The 17876-nt window shown below is 32.1% G+C and overlaps 1 protein-coding gene across 1 annotated transcript in view; it reads left to right on the top strand.

Annotated features, from left to right (window-relative positions):
• Positions 1–17876, top strand: part of Exoc5 (exocyst complex component 5) — a 65625-nt gene that overhangs the window by 18855 nt on the left and 28894 nt on the right. The window contains exons 2-11 of the mRNA XM_010641441.2: positions 2849–2943; positions 3817–3964; positions 6218–6412; positions 9468–9532; positions 11691–11719; positions 12990–13099; positions 14840–14884; positions 14985–15125; positions 16117–16199; positions 17313–17522. Coding sequence (XP_010639743.1) covers positions 2849–2943; positions 3817–3964; positions 6218–6412; positions 9468–9532; positions 11691–11719; positions 12990–13099; positions 14840–14884; positions 14985–15125; positions 16117–16199; positions 17313–17522 — 1121 coding nt within the window. The remainder of the gene's footprint in view (positions 1–2848; positions 2944–3816; positions 3965–6217; positions 6413–9467; positions 9533–11690; positions 11720–12989; positions 13100–14839; positions 14885–14984; positions 15126–16116; positions 16200–17312; positions 17523–17876) is intronic.

Raw genomic sequence — 17876 nt, 5'->3', positions numbered from 1 at the left:
TAGGCTAGAGATATGATCATCTAAACTATGATATGCTGGTTAAGCGAGTTCATTGTAGTTTAGGTGCCAAAATTTTTTACTCTGGGTGGCTAGCTAATTCATCCTTAGAACTTAATTCTCAATCAAGTCTGTATTTATGAATAAATAGAATTTTATCTAAAAGTACCTAGCAATCTTGCTTATATTTTATGCCTTGATTATACCAGATAGCTGTCCTAAAGGAAGTCTTAGTAAATAAATTAGATTAATAGGACTACAACAGTAGCTCTACTTGACCATTGTGAAAGTCCTTTATTGTAAAATGTAGAAAGTCTTTAAAAGACTTTTTTTAAAGGGGAAAAATGAATGATATGCCCTCATGTGACAGTTTTATCTTTTTAGCTTCACAATTTATCCTTACTCCCCTAACTTTGTAAGCATAAAGAGCTACTTATAGTCAAGGAGCTACTTAGCAGTAGTAAAGCAAAGTGGTTTAAATCTTAGGTTTACAACATACAATTTGTATTTTCTTGGAGAATACTTGACATCATAAAGTTGGGGATAAAGTGGACCTACTGTCTTACTGAGACTAGCAAATGAAGTAATGCATGTGAAGTGCTTATCAAAATTGTTATGCTAGTGGTGTTCCTATCATTATCATGGTTATTTTTATTCTGACTAGAATTTCTCCTCTCCTTCCTTCTCTTACCACATCAGACTGGTGAACCATTTCAGTTTCTAATGTGATGGTGATAAGGAAGACAATATTACCACCTGTTGATCATAATCATCCTACCCTGATGCATCTTTCCATATGTGGTTCCTGTATCTTTCGGTTCCTCTAACAGGTTAAGCTCTGGCTTTCTATTTTCTAATAGTCTGGAAAGCATTGTTCCATTTTTGTCTGGCTGATTTTTCTTCTTCAGACCTCAGTTTAAAATGACACTTCCTCAGAAACTTTTCATGTCACACTTCCTGGCCAGTCTTCCATCCTTCCCCATATTCCAGTCTCCTCTCTTCCTCTGACATTCTCTTAACAGTATCCAGGGCTTTTCTTGCTATCACATTTATCACAGCTTCAATTAGTTATTTCTGTGATAATTGATTAATTGACATCCCTACTTAGAAGATCATTTCCATGAGGGTTTGCAAGGAACCTTGTTGAATTTATTTTTGTGTTCTCAGTGCCTGACACCATACCCAGACCATAGTAGGTGTTCAGTAAACATTTGAATTAATGAACAATTCATTTCCACCCCCTTAATCTCCCTACTGAATTAATAAATAACCTAACAGTGTTGATGCTGAAATTTATGCACAAATTTTTAATTTTATATATTACACATTATCACAATTTTGTATTTCTTTTTTGCATTGGGCTATGAGTTTCTTGAGGGTATAGTCTGTGTTTGATACATCTTTTTTTCCCCCAAAGTTTAACAGAAATTTGGCACTGGAAGTTTTTTGGCTCAATGAATGTTTATCAATAGAAAGTATTTTTAAAATATAATTAACAAATGGGAAAATTTTACACACTCAAAAATTCAAACAGGAATCACTAGGAAATGCTCCCAGGTTGTGGTATACATTGGCAGCAAAGCACTGTATAGTATTTGCATGAAAGAGGTGGTATGGAAAGTATATGTAAGAGTTGGGAGTAGCCTAAAAAATCTGTTATCTATGAGTAGTAAACATGTGAATGTTTACTGCTTTTAATTAAGCCTTCTAAAGTGTTTTTAAAAGAATTAAATATTACCATATTCTGAGAACATTTAGTATCCCTCTTTTTTGCTTTTTTTCTCATTTCATTAAATATTATTTTACATGATTTTAATAGGAATGTAGTTTTCATCCTATTAGTCTGCCATAATTTTTCAATCATGGTTTTGTTGGACAGCTACATAATCTTACAGTGTTACATATAATATACAATGAACACTTTTATTAGTCACTTTCCTGTCACTGGGATAAAATATAGTACCTGACACCCAAAATCTAGAGAGGTTTATGTCGCGCACATTTTGTAGTGAGTTCAGTCCCAAGTCTGCAGGCTCCAAGTCCTAAAGCGTATGGTGACAGGGCTGGCAAACATCATCTAGTCCCATGGAAGGCAGAAGGAGAGAGAGGGAACGAAAGAGCTGGGACAAGAAGATACGCTTCCAGGTCATGCCCCAGTGATCACCTTGAACCAGGCCCCATCTCCTAACGTAATATCCAGTTACTGAAGTCATCAGTGAGCCCACTGATGTGTATTGTATGTGCCTCATGGATCCAGTCACCCTCAAACTTATGAGACTTTGGAGGAACATTTTAGATGTAAACCATAACAACTCTACAGAAGATTTTTTTGTTCATGTATGCTTTTCCTTTAGAATATAAAAAGTAGAGCTACTCAGTTAGAGTCTGAGCATTTGTAACATGGTTGATGTTGTAGTGACCAGTTGTCCTCCAGAGATTGTATTTCTAACAATGAGAGTGCCCAGTTAGTTCAGCTTGTCCTGCATTGCATATTATAATTTTTAAAAATATTTCTTAGTTTGTGAAGTTAAAAAAATGATAATTTGAACTTATTTGAAACTAGCAAGGCTGTACATTCACATGTTTTGGGGGCATTTGTATTTATAAATTGCATGTTTGTATTTTTTGCTCTTTTTTGTTTCTGATATTTTAATATCCTATTTTTCATTAAGTATTTTGTTTTATTGATGGGTTTTTAATCTGATAAAAATGTGTACATTTTAATAATATAGACATTTAAATAGTAACTTAATTCCATTTTTAATTTTTACATAAAATCTCTTTTATATCTGTAATTCACATTGTTGTCTTCATGAAACTTTGTTAAAGCACACTTATTTTTGTAAACTAGGAGCCTTTTGTGGCAGATGAGTATATTGAACGTCTTGTATGGAGAACCCCAGGAGGAGGTTCTAGAGGTGGGCCTGAAGCTTTTGACCCTAAAAGGTAAAGTAAAAATGTGTGTTATTTTCACACCTCAAATTTAGTATACTAAAAATTTGTGTTTTCGTAGAGCTGACTAGTATTGGTATTTCTTTCAAAATTCATGTAAAGCAATTTTAGCTAACAGTTGGCCAAAAAAAAAAAAAAAGACATATATAACTAATATGAGTAGAATAAACAAAAATTTGAACATTTTTTCTTTTCTGTTCCATTTATTTTAGAGAAGCACTTTAACTGGTATAAGTGACACAGTTTTGTTGAAAATAAAATTTAGTATTTTCTCCCATCAAATTAGGAAGGGTTAGTTATACTTTTGAAATAAAAACATGTTAAATATGTGCTTCTAAGTATAGTAGAAATTGGGGTGATAGAGGCAGTGAACTGTAGAATGCTTAATACTGTTTTTATATTGCACATTTGTCTTTTTGACTGTTTTTCAAAAGCTATAAAATGTTTCTATTTTGGAAGTTTAATGGGCATTCTGGATGAGGTTTTAATTTACCCAAAGATGATCTATTGAGATGTCAAGAAACACTGGCCAGAAATCCATGTAATAGTTTTTTGAAAGCTATGTGCCTTAGGCAAAGTAAAGAATACATTGTGACTTTCCAGAAGACTTAGGAAACTCCTAAAAAAGAATACTATGGAGAAAATTGATGTGATCATCCATATCTCAAAGAACTGTGCTTTTGTTTTATTTATTTATTTATTTATTTATTTATTTATTTATTTATTTATTTATTTATTTATTTAGGTAGGCTGCAACACCACTGAGCTAAATCTGCAGTGGTCAAAGAACTGTTGTTAAGGCTCTCCATGTAAGTGAATTGGCCAGTTACTTTTAGATTGATACATAACCTAACTTTCTTCTGTTAGATTATTAGAAGAATTTGTAAATCATATTCAAGAACTCCAGTTAATGGATGAAAGAATTCAAAGGAAAGTAGAGAAATTAGAGCAGCAATGTCAGAAGGAAGCCAAGGAATTTGCCAAGAAGGTACAAGAGCTTCAGAAAAGCAATCAGGTAAACACTTACAAAGCAGTAAATAGTTTATATTCAGTATCTTTTATTTCCTTTCAACTGTAAGCTCTTAAAATAATCAAGTCAAACTATAGTAATTGTTGATGTTTCTCTCTACCTCTTTCGTCCAATGGAATGAATGAATTGTTATCCCGTGGTCTTGACATTGGCTTATTATTGAGTGTTAGTTTGGCAATCACAATACTTCCTTTTCAGGATGAGGTGGTGTCACATTTAGAGTGGTCCTTGTTCTCTCCTAATGGTGTAAATTTTCAAGGATACTCTGTAGTAGATGAGCTTTTTAAAAGGGGTTTATTAAAATTGATGTTCAGATCATATTTTGCATTATTATTAAGCATACTAAGTAATACCAAACTTGGATCAAATTTTTCCCCAGAGAAACCTGATCTGGGAAGTTTCACATAACTCTCACTTTGTCTCCCGCTCCCCACCTCCCTCCCTCTCTCTCTCTCTCTCTCTCTCTCTCTCTCTCCTTCCCTCCCCTCCCCCCTCCCCTCCCCTCTTTTTGGAGGATAGGAAAGTTTCACTAGAAATAAGGAGAAGAACAGATCTTGGATTTCCAGGAGGGGTCATGAATGGGGTGGCCCAGCAAACTGATTTCTGCTAAATTTTTTTAAAATTTGATATCATTTAGTTTATTATTATAGTTTCCTTTAAAAAAAATAAAATTACACTTATGTTAGCTATTGCTCTTTGGGGAAAGTATTTTTTATTAATTTTATTGGTACATTTTAAGTATATAATATAACATTCATCATTGGAAATTTCTATCTTTACATAATCTATCTTGGTTATTTTTTTCCCCATTCCCCTGCCCTCCCTTCAACCCTCCACCCTTCCCTATTTACAAAGACTTTTTTTCCATTTTTCATTTTCTAATATTAATTCCATGCCGGGGATTTAGCTCAATGGCATTGTGCCTGCCTCACAAGTGCAAGGTCATGAGTTTGATCCCCAGTACCAAAAAAGAAAACAAAACAAAAGTAAAATTTTATTTTAGATTTTTTTCACTTAAACATATGTAACTGTTAGAAAAAATTTCATTATGGAAGTCAGTAATTCATGTAAGATAAGGAAGTGTTTTTAGTAGTTAAGGTGACAAATACTCCTGATGTAGCTTTCTCTTGCTCATAAAAATAGTATTAATAATTAAAGTAACAACCTCTGGTGCAGACTGCTTGAGTTTGAGTTGTAGCTCTGCCACTTATTAGCTGCATATTCTCAAGTAGTTTAATCTCTGCTTTTCATCTGTAAAATGAATTGTAGATTAAGTAAATACATGTAATAGAATAGTTTCTAACACAGAGAAATTCTTCAATAAATGTTTGAGCTTTTCCTCTTCAACTGCAGGTTAGAACAAAAGTACCATACTCATCTACCACCGAGCAGTCAGTGTACCCAGGGAAAAGGGAAGAACATTCTAGGAAGGCGTATACCTATATCTTAATGGAATCCTTACTGCAGTCTTTCCTGTTTTTAAAACTGGAAAGAGCAGTTTTATCATGTATGACACTACTGTTGTTTTTTAAATATTTAAAATAAATGTTAATTTTTTTGGTTTTCTGATGCAGTGTCTTACTGTACATTTCAGGCTGGCCTTGAGCTCACTGTGTAGCTCCGGCTGTCTTCAAACTCTCAATCCTCCTACCTCAGCCTCGCAAGTGCTGGGATTATAGCATATGCTACTATAGCTGGCCAAATATTTTTCTTTTTAATCAGTACTTTTTACTTCTGATATATTTTTAAAATCTTTTCAGTTTAGTAACAAGAGGGTTCTTCATATGCCCAATAACTTTGATACTTCAGTTTATTGTTTTCAGAATCATTTAGAGCATTATGGTACCAGGTACTTTTGTTAAACAGGATGAATAATAAGAAGCTTTATTAATATATATATTATTAACTAACAAATATATTAATGATAAATATGGTTATTTTAATAAAGGGTAAAAGGTTACAATTTGGTTAAAAAATTTTCAGATCATGTCATGCTAATAAGTTGGGACTGTTTTTGTGGATTTCATATGTATTTCTAAACTGTCTTAATTACTTAAGATAGAGGGCTGATGAGATTGGTAATTTGGTTCAGTTCGTTTGTTTTTGTGGAGCTGGAAATTAAGCATAGGATCTGGCACATGCACTGTGTAGATTTATGCCTTGAATTGGTAATACATTTTTGATGAATATTAACTTTCCTCTTTGATTATATTTTATGCCTGTGCACATTTTCCCTAGGTTGCCTTCCAGCATTTCCAAGAACTAGATGAGCACATTAGCTATGTAGCAACCAAGGTCTGTCACCTTGGAGACCAGTTGGAAGGGGTAAACACACCTAGACAGCGGGCTGTGGAGGCTCAGAAATTGATGAAATACTTTAATGAGTTTCTAGATGGAGAATTAAAATCTGATGTTTTTACAAATTCTGAAAAGGTAAGCACTGTCAGAGGATAAAAGCAAATCACATAATAACAATTATGAGCTGGAATTATTACTTTTAACTGAGTAGCTGACTTATAAAAAATTGTTGTTCTAAAATGTAATTTAATGCAGTTGCTTATGTATCACAAATGATGTATTGATAATCAGATTATTAATCAGATAATTAATCATTTATGAAGTTACATGTGGTTTAAAAATGCTGAGGTAACTATGTTCATAAGTATTTTTTGCCATATTTGACTTTTCATGAAATTTCTAGTCTTTACACAACACTGAATAGTGGATAGGGTGATTTGACGTAAATTAAAGCTGAAATGTTTTTCTGTAAAGGAATTTAGTGCTTCTAGATTTTTCTTACTTGAATAAAGATCTCTTACAAAGAGTTAAGCAGTTTGGACCAAAGAATTATTTATGTTAATCCCTTTCATAGCACTATTAACTCTGGCCTTAAGGTATATAGTACTGACTATTCTGCAGTCTTGAAGATAATTTAGATTTTTTTTTCTCTTGAGGGAAAACATCAAAATGCATGGAAAAAAATGGATATTCATGCTTCTTATAACATTGCCCACTCATTTATTGATATCTTCCTAAGTTATTTCAGATTTGCTATATAAAACATCAGGATAATAAAAACTTAAGTTTTATTGAAGTTCACTTTGCATTAAGCAACACATTTGTGTTATGTATGAATGCTGCTCTACTGCAGGGTCACTGAATTTATAATTTTTAGTGAGCTTTAAAAAATAGTTATATGTGTATAGATAATTCCTTTTAAAAAGACGATATTTTTAAGAATTGAATTTCAACAATTATATTTAATAGTGTAAAGTAAAAAAATATGATACTGAAGAATTTATAAAATTTTTGACCTTACCTCTTATATATTTATGTGGCCTTTGTTAGAAATGTAGAGGTTTGAAAACTGAACTGTGCTCCAGGATAGTTTATGGAATTTTAAAATATTTTCCTAAATATAAATATTTATCATATATTATGAAAATATTTTAACATGTTATGAAATTGTTTTATCCATAAAAATTTGGGTCTAATTCAAATCTGATATCTTGGATTGCTTTGGATTATACCTGTTAGATTGTATGATGTGTTTATGCTACTATAAACAATGTAGATATCTTACTAATATGAGTTAGCCTATTTATTTGCTTTTAACTCAGAGTAGTCATTTAGATTTTAAAGAAAAAAATATTTTTAGATTGACTAAAATATTTAGGTCTAATCTGATTCATGTTATATGTTCACACTTTTCTTTAATTTTTTAATTATCAAGTGATTATATGGTTTTTTACTATTGCTGTTGCCTCTTAATTTTTGAGGTTTTAATTAAAAGAAAACAATCTTTATATTCTTGCTAGTTTATTCACCTGATTACTCAGCTATCTGAAATTTTGGAGGGGCTGATGCAGACCCACATACATCATTTAATTCTGTTTTTCTTTGCATTACTCTGTATTTTAATCTCTTTCTTTTATCTCTTTTGTTCTTTATTGTCATACTTTATTCCTTTTTTCTCATTTGCCTTCTTTTTCTGTTTCTCTGCCACATGAGTTTTGGGTTATTGTTTGCTAATTAAGAATCATCATTTTTGTCCTGGTACTATCACAGTTAACTACAATTAAGAACTCACGATAAGGTATTAGATTGATAATTACCAGGTAAACTTCTGGCTATCTTGTTGCAGTGTATTTTAACTATAATAAAATATAACCTTGTGTTTTAAAATTTTTTATAAAATAATTAACTGGGAAGACAATAAAAATAAACATTATTTACTGCTATACTACTTACTACATTAAGCAGAGTTTGCACATAGCACACTTCTATCTCTTAAAAGAGCAAACTGATGAAAACATAGAGTTAGCTGTGTTACAGATAGGTTCTTTCTGAAGAGCATATTGATAAAGAGAAAATGATAGATTTTGCCAGTAAAACAATAGTATGGTGAGTCATACTGTGATGAAACTCATGTGCTCATGTGCAGCAAACAGAGTAACTGTTTGGCAGCTGAAAATGATAGCATCCTGCTAAATAGGAGAGGAGAAATAATTGAAGCAAAATGCTATGTTCTCAATTGTTTGGAGTCCGAAGTAGCATTAGGTCCTGCTATAACCCACAAGTGCTTGCCAGGGTTTATGTGAATAATTAGAATAATTAATACTAGTGTTCATAATTCTTCGTGTCTATAAGATTTTCTCTTTTTAATGTAAGAGAAAATGAGTAATTATAAAAACAGTTATTAAAGTTATATCAAATTAAATGGCAGTACTAAGCTGAAATTTAAAGAAAAAGTGAACATTACATAACTCCCTCATACTATTGAGTGGACACAAATATCTTCTTTTAAAGAATTTGAGGGCTGGGGATTTAGCTCAGTGGTTCCTCTGCCTGCCTTGCAAGTGCAAGGACCCAAGTTCGATGCCCGATAAAAAAAAAAAAAAAAAAAAAAAAAAAAATAGTCAAAAGAATTTGAGACACTTTGCCTAAGTTTCTTTTTCTGTAACTTGAAAAAATATGCACATTTTTTCACTTAGACTTCATGTTAAACTTTAGCTTTGCTTTTGGCACATGTATTATAAATTTATATGGCTATTAAATGACAGGCATTTGTCATTTTTTTACTCATTAGCTTAAAGCAGGTATATGCCACAGTATGTTCTAAATCATCTTCATACATCTTATTTATCTTTTTGGAGTTCATAAGCTTAGAAGGAATTCACACATTGCTTTTGGCAAGTAATGATTTTAATTTCTTCAGAGTAACCTTGAAGTGCAGATTTCTTTGGGAAGGAAATGTAGCATCAAAAAATCATAAAACTTCAGTTTCAGAAAGACACATATTTGGATTTTGATGCATTATAGTAATTCCTAGATATATTTTTCTTGCTTATAAAGTTTTATTAGGGGTTTCTCAAGAAAATTGAGGGAGAGGCTGTATGTATAGGGAGATAACTACTATTTTCAAATATAGTTAATTTTTGATATGTGTAAGAGTTTTTAAATTATTGCTTTTATCTTTTTTTAATAGATAAAGGAGGCAGCAGACATCATTCAGAAGTTGCACCTAATTGCCCAGGAGTTACCTTTTGATAGGCAAGTTAACTTTTCAATAGTTAATTTGGGAATATTTATGAAATAAAATTGCAGTTTTTCCCTGTATGAATTTTCTTTGCCTATTAAATCAATAAAACATGCTTATTTGTATAAAATATACTGTAGTGTAAAATAGTTTATTGAAAAAATAGCCTACTCTTAATATGTAAATACAATACACCCTGAAATTGCAATCCTTATTTGTCTTGAGAAAAAAAATTTGTTGAGATTATTTTGAAATTGAATGAAGTAAAATATTGAATTTTTCTGTTTTAGACTTTGATAACCAGGGTGGTAAGATACAGTTTAAGCATATGGCTACTCAGCTGTTTTTTCCTATTTCTTGATGAAGTTGCTAAAGCTTTGGGAGTTTTAAAGTACCTTTAAAAGGCTAACGAAAGTTGCAAAGTTTCTTTAAGAAATTAATATATACACATAGATTTGTGTATGTAATTTCATGGCATTTTAGACTTTATCCTGTGTATGAAACCCCAGGGGCTTCAAGTCAAGAACCCCTGTATTAAATGTAAGATCCCAGAGCCATTATTAAGTTAGAGCTCATCCTATCCACTGAGAAGAAAATTTTTTTCATGGTTTTCTATAGTCCATGGAATGTCAGACTCTAATAATATCTTGGTAGAAGTTTTTCCTCTATGTGAATATCAGAAATAAAATGACATTGTGTATATCAGATAATATATGTGCACTTCTGTTCATACTCAAAGGTCTTCAGATACACATACAATATGAATGTATTACTATATTTAAAGTTTAACCATTATCTCAGAAATACACAGTGAATTCCTCCCAAATTGTTTTACTCTCTGTATCATCATAAAGGATTACAGTAATAATTCTTAAAGTTACCCACCAAAACTTCTATCGTTGGCTCATTTCAGAGTTGGATCATGTAAGTGGGTAACATGTCTAACTCATAATAGGTATATGTTAAATTTGGTTACATCTCCATCTGTTCCTCTATTCTGTTATTTCCCTCCAGAATACACTTACATATGTTTATCTTTTTCATTCCTCAAATTCATACCTCTTCAAGTTTTATGCTTTGGTGCTTTTTTGTTGTTGTTTTTTTATGTGTTGGGGATTGGCCTCGTGTATGCTAAGCAGGCCTATTACAATGAAGCTACACCCCTACTTTTCTTCCAGTTTTGTTTCAGCTTCTCTGCCAAGCCTTTGAGTTGAATATATGCCTTCATCAGATTTAAATTTTTTATCCAGGTCAATATGGCCCTATATGTATTCTGTGACCTACCATGACTTTGATATATCATTTTTTATAACTCGCTAAATTTTTATTTTCTTTTTCATCTGTCTTTGGCGTCTCTTTTGCTGACCACTCTCCTTTTTCCTCAAATGATTGCGCAGAATCTTTCAACATGAGTTTTTCAAATTGTACACTACTGCTTGATATTTAAGATTTGATGAATCTGGTATGTGGTATTTTAGTTTTTAAATTGCTAAAGATGAAATGATTGCCCTCCTAAGTTTATCCCTGGATTCTTTGGGGGGCAACACTGGGGATTGAACCTTAGTACTTCACACTTAGCTATGTCTCCAGCTCTTTTTTACTTTGATACAGGGTCTTGCTGAGTTACCCAGCCTAGGCTCAAACTTCAAATTCTTTTGCCTCAGCTACCCAGAGTGCTGGGATTATGGTGTGCACCACCATGCTCAGCTATTGTTTTTCTTTTAAATAATTTAAAACTTTACTTTAAAATTTTCCAGTGTGCAACAGATTATCGTGATTATTAATCATAATGATCAAGTGAATATATAATGCCAGTAAATATGAGTAGGGACAGTAACTTAGTTTTAGGACTAGTTGCTAGCACCTTCCCTCCTTAATAAGGGAATTGATTATTCAGTATGAATTTCCTAAATGAGAACCATCTATCCCATCTAAATTGCCTATATAAAATTTTGTTGACTGTCATACTTCTATGTACTCTCTTCTCTGGCTTTGTCTGGTTTAAAATGATAATATTTTAATTCTGTAATATTTTTAGATTTACAAAAAAGCTGCAAAGATAATAAATATAGATAGCGAGCTTTAGTATTTTCCAGTTTTCTCTTTTGTAACACCTTACATTAGTATGTTTGTCACAACTAATGAACCTCATCATTCCCTTGTATCTTTCAGATTTTCAGAAGTAAAATCCAAGATTGCAAGTAAGTGGAGTCTACTTATTTAACTTTTTTTTTTTTTTTGAGAAAGTAGAAACAATTACTTGTGTAAAAAATCAAATAACAAAAATGGGGAAGGTGAGAACAATGCTGTCCTCCTACCCTGTCATGGAAACCAGCATTACCAGTTTTCCCTGAAAACAAGTATAACCAGTTTCTTGGGTACTTGTAGAAAATATTGCATGGGTATACCAGCATAAGACATAAATCCTGTGTATACATATTATAAATGTGTATATATCGTCATTTGTATTAATTGGTCACAAAAAGCTTTAGACATTTTTTTTTAATTTAACAATATATTTTTGAGATTGTTTCATATATATCTGAATAAGTTTCTCTCATTTTTCTTTTTAAAGCTAAGACAATCTGAGCATTTTAATATCTGTTTTACTCATGAAGTGACTTGGTTTTTGCCAATCTTTGTAAGGTAGATCGTTCTAAGTTTCTGGAGAGACCGTTGTATTTGTATGCTCCATGCATGGTAGCCTGGGTCATTGTTTGCTAGTTCATTTTAGAAAAGGTTCAAAGAACCACCTGAACTTCCAGAATTCTAAGAATAAGATGACAAAGATAATTGGACTCATACTGGTGATATTTTTGATCACTATAGATTAGTCTGAAGTTCAAATGTTTCTTAAGAATCATAATAATCCTAAGAATGCTGTGAGTCAAATACCACATATTATCTTAAGATGAAATTTGGTATTTTATCCACTAATATTCCTGGTAGAAACATCTGGACTCTAGTAAAGAATTTCATAGTCCTTCCTCCCCCTTTTTATAGTGTTAAGTTTAATATCTTTCTTACTCTTCATGTCATAACTGGCCTTTAAATGGTTTTTCATATTATCTTTTTAAAAAATATATAGTCAAATGCTAGTTTAAGTTATAGTAATAAAGGGCATTCAGACCCCAGGAAGCCCACCTGTTTTATTAGTTTGAAAGTTTTTGTGTATTAAAATATAAATTATATGGGCTGGGGATTTAGCTGTGTGGTTCTGGTGCCTGCCTTGCAAGCACGAGGCCCCAAGTTTGATCCCCAGTACAAAACAAAACAAAAACCAAAATATAGATTATATATACCTCTGTATATTATAGAAGCTAAATCTCCATCTATAATCTCCTTTTGTAATTATTCCAAAAGAAGGCATACTCATAGTCACTGTATTTTCAAATAACTTAGATTCTATTTGTCAGCAACTTAGAACTTTGAATGCCTCAATATAGCTGATGGCTTTATTTTTATTTTTAGGTAAATACCATGATTTAGAATGCCAGCTGATTCAGGAGTTTACTAATGCTCAAAAAAGAGGTGAAATATCCAGAATGAGAGAAGTAGCAGCAGTACTACTTCATTTTAAGGTAAATAATAAAAATTTAAAATAAAGACCAGTGTCCAAGGTTGTGGAGATTGTACGAGTTTTATATGTCACAGTCTGTGATGTTTACCTATTAATTGTATAACTATATCAGCAAGAATTTTCATACTGAATACAGTATATATTTTATGTATCTATGTAAATGATGCCAAATCTTAGGTATTTAATATTTAAAGATTTCTAAGTAATATTAATAATTGTATCAAGGAAGTTTTAATGTAGTTTGGTAAAGAAAATGATCTGCCTTCTTGCTTTTTAACATATCTGACTCAGTAAAACATGTTCTGAAATAGCTCAGAAAGCAAAATAATTGACCATGAATATCTGTTGGAATGTAGGCATCAAAGAATACATAAAATGTAACTAATGAAAAATCCAGTGTCTCGCTGGGCATTTAGCTCAGTGGTGCCACTGTGTGCCTTGCAAGCGCAAGATCCCAAGTTCAATCCCTGGTACCAAAAAAAGAAAAAAATTAAAACAGAACATTTTGGGCTGGGGATTTGGCTCAGTGGTTCCACCACCTGCCTCACAAGTACAAGGTCCTGGGTTTGGTCCCCTGTACCAAAAAAAAAAAACACCCCAAAACCAAAACACAGTGTCTCAGGTGGTTAATGCAAAGAAGTATTACATTATGGACTTGTCTTCCTGGAAAGTGCTTAAAGAAATCATTCTTGAGGTGGACATTGTTGTGCGTACCCATAATTCCAACACTTAGAAGCTGAGGCAGGAGGATTTCAAGTTCAAGCCCAACCTGAGCCACATAGTAAAACCTGTCTCAAAAACTAAACATAATAAAAATAATACATAAATGGAAAAAAAAAGAATTCTTCCTTTAATCTATTTCTTCATATTTGTTGTATCAGATTAAAAATTGAAGTTGTTTATTGGACTTTTCATTTTGGGAACATCTGAATGAGTATTAAGAATGGCATTTGAGGCTGGAGATTTAGCTCAGTGGTTCCACCTCCTGCTTTGCAAGCACAGGGACCCGAGTTCATTTCCCAGTACCAAAAAAAAAGAATGGCATTTGATATAGTGGTACCATATTGAGCTTAACATGACAAATTACTTTGTCTTAAACCATTTTATTGAAATGAATTCAGTTTAAAAGGTAGGTTTCCATACTACCAGTTGAACAGCTCTGCCATAATCCTTACAAAGCAAAGGAAATGCTTTGAATCCAAGAGAAGAATATATATGTAAAACCTGTAAGATCTTAAACTCTGTGTGTGTGTGTGTGTGTGTGTGTGTGTGTGTCTGCACATATGTGTATTTTGGAATTGAAAGATACAGCCTCAAATAGGGATTTAGCACAGTGGTACTGCGCCTGTCTTGCAAGTGCAAGGTCCCGAGTTTAATCCTAGTACCAAAAAAAGGTATGGCTAGATTATTTTACAGCAGAAATTACTGCAAAGGACTCAGTTATACCTCAGTTTTCTTTTTCATCTGAAGTCCAACAAGTAAATAAACCAACTGATTGATTTTATCATTGAAAGTGGGAGAAGACAGCTATGTTAACTGATTATCTACAGCTGTCTTTTTATTTCATTCCAATAACTACTGGTTATTCACTGGAACATAAGATATAGCTGTATTGCATTTAACAGTTCTATTGAATTTTATTTTTGAAGTTTATTTATAAATTGAATATTTAAATTGAAGTTTATTTATATTTTAATTGAACTGGAAACAGTGGTTAACAATGTGTTTGTTCTTTTTTTAGGGTTATTCTCATTGTGTTGATGTTTATATAAAGCAGTGCCAGGAGGTAATATACCTGTATACTTTATTTAGTTTTTATGCTAATTTGTATTTTAAAACTGTTTAAAAATTGTATATTCACTATGTAAAATGCCTCCACTGTTTAGGGTGCTTACTTGAGAAATGATATATTTGAAGATGCAGCAATGCTCTGTCAGCGTGTGAACAAGCAAGTTGGAGATATCTTTAGTAATCCAGAAACAGTACTGGCTAAACTTATTCAAAATGTATTTGAAATCAAACTACAGGTAATTGTAAACAGTGACAAATTAAATGTTCTTAAGGTAGCACGGGATTAAAAAATATTTTAGAAGTTTAAAAAAATTTAGTAATCTATTTAAGGAGATAGAAATGTCAATTATCAGGCTTTTTAAAAAATGGTTATTCACCAAGGAAAAGGTGATAATCACTAAGTGTCAAAAACATGCTTGAAATTTGTTATACAGCAGTAGTAATGGTAATACAATATTATGATTAGGTAACCTCAGAATATTTTTCTTTAAAAGTTCTTGCCTTGAACAAAAAAGACATTTGTGAAACTGAACAAAAATTGCCAGTGGAGTCTTATAGTTTTTTTTTTTTGTACCTGGGATTTAACTTGGGACCTTGTGCTTATGAGGCAGGTGGGCAGCACCACTGAGCTAAATCCCTGGCCCTATAGAATTTTTTAAATGATGTACTAATATGAAAAGAAAACTGAAATTAATTTACAACCTTTATTCCCATAGCACTGTACTTTTAGATATTCTAAATTATGTTTACTACTAGACTAAGCATCATTAAATATTTCCTTTTAAATAATATAGCCTTTAAATGTGCCGTTATTTGTTATGAGTCTCTAGAATTGGGAGTATATGGTACATTTCTCACCTTTACTGACCAAGGAGCCCTAATTTCGAGCAATACCTATTAATATCTCACAGGACACTAGTGTTACCTAAACCACAGTTTGGCAAATGCTATTCTAAAGAACTGATTCTAATCATGTTTCGAAAGAAAAGATATTTGTTTTAAATTCTTAATATTTATCCCCAAGACTGACATAGATCTTCTGTAGGTATGTATAAGAAGCAGTAAAATTTAAGTCTATTCTTAAATTTTCTTAAGATTCGTGTACTTTCTGTGCATTACCTTTTTGATTGGATTTTAATCACAATATTTCAAAACTATATAGCATTTTAGAAGAAAAATACGAGACATTATACAAATTAATATTAAAATGTTGACTTTCTTTTTTAGAGTTTTGTGAAAGATCAGTTGGAAGAATATAGGAAATCAGATGCAGAACAATATCTCAAAAATCTCTATGACCTATATACAAGGTATATTTTTAATTATTAGAAAACAGTTGATCTCAGATATTCTTTTAAATAGAAAATGAAGTAGGTATTTTTTGAATAGCTGTCATATAGCAGTATACCTTTTAGTATTTAATTCGTGAGTGTAGACTAGAGTTGTAAAAAGAAGTAGCATTCTTAGTACATTAACTTTAGGACTTGGATATTATTTATGCTAATGTACTAAGAACTGTAAGACCTTGTTTAAATGAAGATTCATGGATTTTGTTTCTGATTCTAATTATGAGCTAATTCATCATTTATTTTTGTCTAAAAGTTAGTATAAGTACACTTAATTGGCAGGTAAAACTTTTTGAAATTGCAAAAGGGAGTGACATTCATAACAAATGGAAATTTCAGTCTTAAGTCCCATGTTTGAGTTTGTCTTATGCTTTTGTAAATGGCATTCTTATGCTTAGAGCTACCATTTTAGAAATTTTATACGAAGTTTTTTCCTTAACTTTTTCCAACTCTTTTGCTATTCTTTTCTCTTTCTCTCATTTTTTTTTGTACCAGGGATTGAACTCAGGACGTTGCGCTTGCCAGGCAGGCAGCAGAACCACTGAGCTAAATCCCTGGCCCCCTCTTTTGCTATTCTTTCATCTCTTCTGAGAGGTTTTTAAAAATTATGTTGAAGCTTTTCTCAACAAAAGAATTGCAGTGATCCTATTTTTAACAATAGAATATAAAAAAGAAAAGTCTTCATGGACAAAGCTGAAAGAAGATGAACGGAAAGTAGGCTTGCCAGTCCTGTTTTGCTTACTTTGTGATGAATGGCATTAGTGCATACTTGAGTTCATTCTCCTGCTTTCATTCTGCCACTGTTGCTGTTCCTAGACTGGTTCATTGCCTCAGTTTCTTTTCAAGGTGATCCCTAGGAGTTTATTACAGTTCTCAAAGCCATGTTATTTGTAGTATTCCATTCTACATTAGCTTTGTAAAGCTGCTTTCTACATCCTAAGTACTCTTCCAGCTTTTAAGAAATGGTGGTTTAATATAGGTCATTAAAGTCACATTGTAAAAATATATACTCCTTAACATTGTTACTATACCTAAAATATACATTGATCTTTTTCTTCCCCCTTTCCATGAAAAAAGAACCACCAATCTTTCCAGCAAGTTGATGGAGTTTAATTTAGGTACTGATAAACAGACTTTCTTGTCTAAGCTTATCAAATCCATTTTCATTTCCTATTTGGAGAACTATATTGAGGTGGAGACTGGTTATTTGAAAAGCAGAAGTGCTATGATCCTGCAACGCTATTATGATTCAAAAAATCATCAGAAAAGATCCATTGGCACAGGAGGGTAAGTTCTTTTATTAAATATTGCAGTTAAAACTGAAGGCATTAGGAACATTATTATATTTGGGCAGACTTATCAAAAGAGTGAAAGCTTTTTAACCCACATTGTTTATACTACTGATCAAATCTTGCTCCTGGACCTCATGTTAAAATGTCCTAATGTAACATGATTAAAATGTAACGCAGAAATTTGAAAGTAAAACATAAAATCAGTAATATTAAGAGTTGCAGTAAGCCAGGCTTGGTGGCGCATACCTATAATCCCAGCACTTGGGAGGCTGAAGCAGGAGGATCACTGTGAGTTTGAGACCAGACTATGTTCCAGGTCAGTCTCAACTACATAGGGAGACCTTGTCTC

Source organism: Fukomys damarensis, unplaced genomic scaffold, assembly GCF_012274545.1.
Source record: "Fukomys damarensis isolate Sample0158 unplaced genomic scaffold, DMR_v1.0_HiC HiC_scaffold_21, whole genome shotgun sequence".
NCBI classification, from domain to species: domain Eukaryota; kingdom Metazoa; phylum Chordata; class Mammalia; order Rodentia; family Bathyergidae; genus Fukomys; species Fukomys damarensis.
This window is presented reverse-complemented; position numbering and strand designations above follow the sequence as displayed.